We start from the raw sequence: 9,338 nt of genomic DNA, 5'->3' as shown, positions 1-9,338 counted from the left end.
TGCGTTGCTCATAAAAACTGCCTACTAGTCATAACGGTACTAACTTAACATAAAAATCAGTTCATTATTTTATTCTATAGTTTTTGTGTGAATAGGAAACTGCCATAAATATTTTCGGTATAATTGGACGTAGACTATCTAAGCTAGTACCATGGCAAACATACTTTGTCACCTAAGAGTAGAGCGCAGCCAATATAGAAAATACTATGCCAGTAACTTTTCTAAAACATCGGTTTAGATGAGAAAATGCGTAGCTTACGTCATTGAGGTAAGGATGAGTTTCTACAGGGATAACAGAAGGTTCTATTAGTCGTTTGCATGGTGCAGGCAAGTTTTATTGTTGTTATGAATATGATTGTATTGTTCTTTTTAAGTTTTTCCTACTATTAAGTGTATTTTTGGTAGCTTTGTCTTACTAACTGTGACTTGGTGTATTCCTCGGATAGTGATGGCAAGCACATCGAAAAGTTTAATAACAAAAGGATTGGGATGGCAAAAAATATTAATGTATAAATAAATGTTACTTGCACACCTCTCAAAAAGTAGTTACATGTAAAGACATCTTTATGCTCGTAATTTTTTTTACAATGGACACTCACAACATTTATCTGTTATTGCATACAAAATGTAGCAAAAAGAGCCTTTGATTGACTCGGTCTGACCTAGTGGGAAGCTCAGACATGTAACTTTACTTCATATATACATTAACAGGCCAAATTTATTATTAATAAAAATCGCTATCTATAGGTGTGGAGACAGGTAAGGTGGAGCCCAACGCCCCAGTGGCATCCGAAGGTGATTTGGGAACTGAAAATAGAGTTATGCATTGTGTCGTCGGCGGAGCACACGCTTTCATTCTCAGGGTACGTTAACCTCTTTAAAATAATAATTTTAGCTCTAACTTTTTTTTTTAATTTTATTTAATACTTTACTCCCAAAACTTTTACCAAACTAGCTTTTAAACCAGGAAAATCTACAATTCTATCTACAAAATTCTACCTGTACAGAGTTAAGTGAAACAACAATTATTTCAATGTCTTCTAAAGCAAAATAAGCACAGTGTCGTTGGAACAAGATAAGGCAGGACAATTTTAAAGTCTAAGCAATGTTTTTCATTACCTCTAATTATAAAAATAGTACACCATTTTGTACATTATACATCGTGTATCCGTTGGAGGTTCTTATATAACTAAAACAAATTAAATCCACTACCACACACCAGTTCGTCCAAAATGTTTTATAGATTTAGTTAGTTTATGTAAATTGTGTCAAATCAGGTATTCTTCAGCGGACAGCACACAATGACACAGCGAGCCGCGACCTCGCCAGCACTGTTTCAGGATTCTATACGATTACAATGTGTATAAATATGCTTAACTCATAAGTAAAGTTTTCATTATGTCTAACGTAAAGTTTTTTTCAGGTTTCTAGTTTCTTCGGACTGGCGCCGCTGCGTTTCGAGTCGCGCTGCAACGGGTTCACAGTCTCTATTTCAAATGCAATGTGTATTTACGGTTACATTCTAGTTACAATTCTAGGTAATAACGAATAAACTTATCTTTTTGATATGCACTTAATTATAAATTGTATATATCACACTTTATAACTAATTTCTTTTAAGATTTATCTTTTTATTTATTCTTCTCGAGTACCATTCTGGCTGTTCGCCGTAAGAGACTAATCTTTGGAAACAGGAGTTAGTGCGAGCTTTATAAGATATTCACCTATTTAAAAAGGAACTCTGTCTTATATTTAATGGTAGTGAACATAAATACCCAGTCATCATCATCATTAGTCATCTCCTCAATGGCTAGCGTTTTTGTCGGGTTTTAGTATCGGCAGATTTTTTTATTAATTATTGGTTGCCATACACCTCTGCCTTAAAACGGCAGAGACCTTGTACTACCTAATTTACAGTTTTTTTTCCTTTCTCATTTTCCTAGTTACTATATCATGTTACCTTAACTGTAGCAATTATTATCGTTTAATTAAATCTTAATTTTAATACCATAACTAATTATGCGTGCCATCTAATAAATTTTATTTAGTATGATGGCGTAGCTAATTGTTTAAGCTTTATTTATCTAATTATTTTTTTTATTTATTTAAATCCTATTTTATATAAAATTAATTTAGCTTTCCATCTAATCTACTGCTTTGTTATCTTTGTATCTCATCATATTATTTCTAACTACTTATATTATAAACATTTTATTAACGGTTCTTAAAGATCCGGCAGCGACAGGCGCCGTAGTTCCACCAGTAAACCTCATACTGCCGTTCCTGTTCAGTACATTCTGTAACTATTCGGCGGGTTAGGAATTTTTTGGGTTAGCAATTTTTGGTATCGTTGGGGTCTACAGATCTTGACAGTTCGCGGAACGCGCCAACCCTTAACCTTTCACAAGCTGTTTCACAATACACGTAAAACTTTCCGAACTAAAAATAACCCGAAACCGCTTAACCATGCGTCAATCGATAGTAATTAAAAAAAATAACACTTTAATTCAAAATTGACACACTTTGATATTAAAAATATTGGCGGAATACTATATGGATATGTGAATATAATGGAGTCTGATAATAGACATCATCTGTAGTTTGAAGAAAAAAACGTTGAAAAGTATAGTTAGGCTTGAAATAATAACCACCAGTGAATAATAAATAATATATTTCAGTAATTTCGACGATATTCGGCCTAGTGGCAGAGATCAATGTAGGCATAGAGATGTCGGTGCGGATGTCGTCGAGGATGTCCCAGGTGGTGTCGACGTGCGACGTGCTGGTGGTGGTTGTGATCGCGGGCGCTGGCGTCTACGGCTCGCCCAAACGTATGCGCAACATGCTAAAGTTCATGGAGAGTATCGCTTCTGTAAGTTATTTTTTTTTCATTAGTCACACCTGCAAATCCCTCTATTACCAGCAAGGATCTTTTTTTATTTATTTTTTTTTAATTTCGCTTAGTTCATTTACAATTATAACTTAATACTTGCAACTTGATTAGGTGGACCGACGACATAGTTAAGATCAAGATCAAATGAAGGAATTATCGAAATCGATAACTTTTTCGTTCCAAATTTTAACTAACTTCCCTGTACATAATTTTTAAGAGAGATTTTTAAAGAGAATGTCTAGACTTAAATATTTGATTTTATATTAAAATATATACAGAAGTATGGTGATGCAATCAGATTAACCAATTTCACCAAGACGTAATCTACGATTACAGGTAGACCACAGTATCGGCGCGCATTACTCGAGAGCTACGGAGAGAAAGCTGTGCGCTATTCTACTGGCCATCCTCATCTTCTTCTCCATTCTTATCGCAGACGACTTCTGCTTCTATGTACTACAAGCCACTAAATTTCAACGACAGTGTATGTTCATTTGCAATAAAGCAATAATAATAAACATTTGTTTTTTAAATTTTTTAGTGTCTTTCATGAGCATCATGCCCACTATAAGGCCTAGGCCGCCTCAAAACATCACCAAATGTCTTTAAATTCACCCAATCGTTTTTAGAACTTGGTATATATTGATGAGTGAAGTGGGATTTTAACCTACGGAATACATTAGTATAGTTATACCTAATCTAATCTGATGTCTAACTTCGAAGTTTTATATTAGCACTTGCTGTTTCCGATAAGCCTTTTGAAAACGGCAGACTATGGCGTAAAGACACGCATAAGGAAAAACCTTCACTTTAAATAGCGGGAGTCACGATCTTCATTTGAGAGCCCGATTAAAATATGTATGAAAGAACTCGTAAAAAATCTTATTTTGGTACTATGTTGCAGGGAATGTTGTACTGAACTACATCGGGTTCTACCTGCTGTGGTATGTAGCGATGATCCTGGAGCTACAGTTTGCTTTCACGGCTCTGTCAGTGCGCGCGCGTTTTCAGGCTGTTAACGACGCGCTCGCTTTAACAGCAAAGATTGTCTCTGCCCCAGGTAAGCCCAACAAGCATCGTCATCTTTCTTCCACTACCGCACTTAGGTTAAGCTGAGGATTACTATACTCCAAGACACTATAATGTTAAATAAATATGTAATTTTACTGCTGCTTGAATAAAGTAACATAGGGTTTTAAATGGTGGTACTATTACGTTTTTATCAATTTTTAAAACTACTTTCAGTTAAGAAGATGAATGATCCTCCGCCACTGAACGTCTTGGCCATTCGCGTGGCCGGCAGCGAGCCACGCCGCTGCGCCAACGTCAGCCTCCTGGTGGACACACTGCACGAGCAGGATCACGGCGTCATTATAAGAAACACCGGTAATAAACTGTTCATCTATTTAGTCGTTTTCTCATAAATGCAGTTCATGACAATCTCCGCTACCATATTTCCTCCGGATGTTCTATTTTTAGTTTTATGGAGTCAAGCACAATGGCATTGCATACTTTTATAACTGCATCAGTCCAGCGAATAGGTGACCGCCCTTTTACCGTCTAAATTTGCCGAAAATTAATTGTAGTTTCTTCCTAAATTCTTCAGATTATTTGAGTTTCTCCATGTAATGTTGGCCTTATTTTGCCTGACTTTACGTAATTTCGCACACCTCTAAAGTCATCACCATCACCCAAATATTTTATACTATTTGGTTTTAATTATTAATAAGCCTGTTAATTACAACCACTAAACCATCTTTAAGTGATTTCTATTCAGTCTATTTGTATTAGTTTAATACATTATATTGTACAAGCAACATACAGGGTAATTGGTTACATGTCTTAAAGCCGAAAATGGTGAATGTGAACATCTATTTCAAATCATCTTGTATAAAGTGATCACTCCGAAATTAATTAATTCATTAATTAATCATTGATTTATTTTTTCAGTTGAATGCAACAGGCTAATAATTAATTTTAATATGTAGTAATCCGAATTTTTCAAACGCTTTTTCTTACTATTTCCATTGCGTTATTTATATTCCTAAAACTGTTAAAATGTAGACATGGCTTACCATTTATTAATTGACAGGAAATAAGTGTCTAATTAATTACATTTAAAAAGATCTCTGGCCGTCTCTTGTCTGTAGATCGGCATTCCAAACCGGTAGTAACTGACTCAAAGATTGACATTGTCCTTTTTAATAATGTTAAAAATAAATAACGATTCTAAAATGCCTATTTGAATAACAAGATTTTTAATTTGCATTTGAAAAAGATTTTACACGTGCACATAATTATTAACCATATACAATACAATAAAACATTTTGTACATTCCAGTAACAGGAGAGCCCCGGCTTGTGGTCCCACCTTGCGAGGCCATTCGCAGGCTGGCGTGCTTGCACGGCGCTCTATGTGACGTGGTGCAAGCCCTGGACCGCAGCTACGGCCTTCCACTGATCCTCATACTCATATCGACCTTGCTGCACATGATCGTTACACCCTACTTTTTGATCATGGAGATAAGTTAGTATTAAATTTAATAAAACTGCTCTTTACAACTTACATCACCGTAAACAATTGTATTTATCGTGTTTTAAAACTAGACAAAAGTACATTGTTTTTTTATAAAATAATTTGGCTTAAAAAGTGGCAAATAGTACACACGTACACAAAAGCAATATAGCCCTATAAGACAAATTTCAACACGTAGTGTTTAAATAAAAAATGAAACTCCAAAATATGTTATTATAATGTTATTTTATGTCCAACTAAGCAAATTTTATCTATATCAAAATTTTATTCTATTTATTTTATTGCACAATCCTTGCAACCGTGGATTAGTTTTAAAATATCCCTTGTTATTAATAAAAGTTTTGTTTACTTAAATGTCGGTTTGCCTCTTTTAGATTAACTATATATTAACAAATCCAGTATGATCTAATACTAAGAAACCAATGGCGAAATAACAAAATAAATTATTTAATTGATTAATCAAATTGCACAATATTGCAAAAGTACTTGAAAACGAACGCACGCACAAAAGGTGTGCTGCAAGTTGATTAACAACACACCCAATAAATATGCAACACTCGTTCATAGGGGACAGCCGCTCGCACCCTACCCGCGAACAGCGTGGGCGAACCGAGATCTTATCCAATCGCGTGTGATTCACGCTGCATAAACACTATGCAGCTCCACTCGGGTAGAGCGGTTTACTTCGTGCGAACATCTTCATACAACTGGAATGAGTTTGTCCAGCTTCTGTTTTATTTTTAAGTTCACAGACCGTTTCGCTCCGTGAACTCAGTTCCGATGAAGCTGTAAAAGCCCTCGGACTAACAACATCAACTACCACAGAAACCAAGCAAAGCAATAAATATGCTTCCTATTAATTTTCCCCAGATTTAGTTGCACGCTTTTTGTAAACATTGAAAAGATCCTACAGGTAAAGAAATTTGGCTAAAATGAAGAATTAATTTTAGAGCTGAAAATGAATTACTTTTGAAGAACGATGATGAATAAAGTGTAGTTTGTGAACAAAGCATATTTTTAATAGACTTATTGGTAAATAATAAGTATTCTTGTATTCAATTTACAGTTGTATCGACGAATAGGATTCATTTCCTCGTGCTGCAGTTCCTGTGGTGCGCTACACATATGCTGCGCATGTTTGTGGTGGTGGAGCCCTGTCACTACACCATCACAGAGGTGCTCCTATTTACTTTTAAATAATACTTTTCTTACACAAAAAATATCAGACGAAATTATTCGTCCAGCCCTATTAAGATTTCGTTTAGAATACCATCTAAAGAAATTAAGTCCAATCTACCCATCAAAATCCTGCCAGCTTCCTCTGATTACACAAAATTCTTACATGGTACGAGCAAATAGAACACGTTAACACAATTTGCTAAAAATTCGACGAAGACCTTTTTAAAACAAGTAAAGGCTTGACAGGTAATTTACAAAAGGCTTGGTAACAGAGCGATGGTTACCAAGTATTCTTTCTAAAGTACTTAGTTTGGCTTAAGAAGGAGACGAGTTAGTAATACATGTACCTTCTAAATTACTTGATTTTATTTATAATGATTATAAAACATTAATGTAAAAATCTATAAATGGCCAATAGTTTTTGTTTTTTTTTGTTAAAATGTATATCTCCCCGTTTTCGATTATAATATATATATGTATATGTATATATAATAAATATATGTATAGTAAATAAGCATCAGGATCGTACTTGATACTCAGTTTAAAAAATACATGGTCCTCAGAATATAAATAGAGCCATGCTTGGAATTTCTGCACGAGATCAAATCAGAAAAGATATCGGTGACAAGCGCAATTAACCAGCGTAGCCCAGCAAACTGGCAATTTGAAGTGACTATGGACAGGCCACATAGCGAGTAAAACAGATGAGCGACGTGAGCCTCAAGGTTGAGGAGTTGTGAGCACAGACCTGCAAGCGTAGCTCAGGATGTCCACAACAAGGTTAATAGAAGTACCTTGTTAAGGTCCTCGGAAGCAGGCACTTCAATATACGAAGGAGACCTATTCACAGCAGTGGACATCCTAAACCTAAAGTGAAGATTATGATGATGACTTACAGCTTTACCAGCTTTGAGGTGGCTTTTTATAATAACCGCGGCATGGAGAGACAAGGCATAAAGGCCTTTAAGAGATTCTCCTTAGGTATTTACTCATCGCCCAGTATACACTGTCATTTAGAACATATTTAGCAGTCCGATTTAAAATCCCCGAGAGAGCTAGATGTCAGTTCGATCCTTTGCTCTTATTGAGTTATTGGTAGAACTAAGCTACAGGTAACATTACTGTCGTTTCGGAAAACTAGCGTCAGATAACTCTGTTGTACATATTGAACAATAACTTTGTTGTCGGTCAGGGCAAAAGGACTGAGGAGCTGGTTTGCCGGCTGATGAGGTCAGCACCATCCAACGGCAGCTTGCCGTCGCGTCTCGAAGTGTTCTCCAGGCAATTGATGCTGCAATCTGTTACTTATTCTCCAATGGGAATGTGCACACTGGACCGTCCTCTGGTAGCATCGGTAAGCAACTTTTTTAACCAAGTGTTTATATATGATTCGTTTCTTCCTATTAAAAAGTATAATGTTACCGAAATCAATGTATCGCAACTTACCCAAGGCGCGGTACAGCGGTTTCGGTAGCACTATAATTTAGTGCGTACATAAAGCTAAAAATAAACTTCAGTTGTAATATACTATATGGATAGAAATGAGAATATAACACCTCAATTTCGTATATCTAAACAAAAACTAAACTTTAAATTCATTACAAATTGATAATTTTTTTCTAAATATTCAATCACGTTGCAGGTGCTCGGTGCGGTCACAACATATTTAGTGATTCTCATACAGTTCCAAAGATATGACTCGTAAAGAGGACAATTTTAATATATTTTAATGTAATACCATCTATGTAATAGAATGTAATGTATTATCTGTTTTCACCGGAAATGATAGATAAAAACCATAGATCATAGATATTAAGCCTTTAAGAAAAAAACAGGCTTATTTTTTTAATAAATCCTAGAATTATTAGTACGTAACCATAGTTACATTTAGTTGGAGACCTTAATTAAAGTTTTTTCACGTAAGAACATACATATTGTTTGTTATTTTTAGAGGTATCTGTAACTATATATAGTCGCCAAATAAGTAATAAGTTTTTCGAAGACATCTTTGAAAGCTAGTGAAAGCGATAAGTGATTGACTCAACATTAATGGTATTCTATAATTGACATGAAATATAAATACCTCTACACATGGTTACTTTCTAAAAGCATTGGTATATCTTAGGGGATTGGCAAGTAGAATTGGGCGAACTACAAAAACCATAGAGGTGATGGCCACTGATAGCCTGAAGGTTGAGAGTGGAAAACCCGAAATGGCAAGCGCAGCGTAATACGTCCACCCACAAGATGGAAGAACGTCTTTGTTAAAATCATTGGAAGACGCCAGATGCAGTCCACTCTCAACGGGTCCTATTGAAAATCTTCAGAAGACTATTTATGTCTATATCAGTAATCTATCTTAAAACAAAAATAATATTGTGTGAGCCACTTGTGCCAAGCCTTGCTTATCTAGTACAAGAGCTGCGGATCCCATACAAATTGTAAACCGAGGCGCTTTTTACTTGGTTGTGTTATAATGCCCGGCGTCATAACACGAATACAGGTCAATTTAAATTTCCGCACCCGTATTGGACACGTTATTTTCAGGTATTAGCTATCTGTGGCAAATACAGTATCGGTTATTATTGTGCTACCGTAACGCGCCTTAAGAAATCGGGATGAGAGTTGAGGAAAAAAGCATTGACGACGGGCTGCTAGACAGCCCAGCCGATACCACCTACATCTCGCTGTGCGCATTACATATCCTAATTCTTCCAATAACTTATTCAG

At 35.6% G+C, this 9,338-nt stretch overlaps 1 protein-coding gene across 1 annotated transcript; it reads left to right on the top strand.

The window, feature by feature from the left end:
• The first annotated feature begins 790 nt into the window (after positions 1-790).
• Positions 791-8,313, top strand: LOC137924022 (gustatory receptor for sugar taste 43a-like). The gene is made up of 10 exons (XM_068767317.1): positions 791-863; positions 1,424-1,538; positions 2,679-2,872; positions 3,230-3,377; positions 3,798-3,953; positions 4,139-4,279; positions 5,235-5,420; positions 6,496-6,605; positions 7,801-7,962; positions 8,251-8,313. Exons 1-10 carry the CDS (start codon positions 822-824, stop codon positions 8,311-8,313), a joined length of 1,317 nt encoding a protein of 438 aa, XP_068623418.1. The 5' UTR covers positions 791-821.
• Positions 8,314-9,338: the final 1,025 nt, after the last annotated feature.

The sequence above is a fragment of the Battus philenor genome, unplaced genomic scaffold (assembly GCF_028537555.1).
Source record: "Battus philenor isolate CCGP_79_NKW_IND1 unplaced genomic scaffold, ilBatPhil1.0.hap1 SCAF_23, whole genome shotgun sequence".
Classification (NCBI taxonomy): Eukaryota; Metazoa; Arthropoda; class Insecta; order Lepidoptera; family Papilionidae; genus Battus; species Battus philenor.
This window is presented reverse-complemented; position numbering and strand designations above follow the sequence as displayed.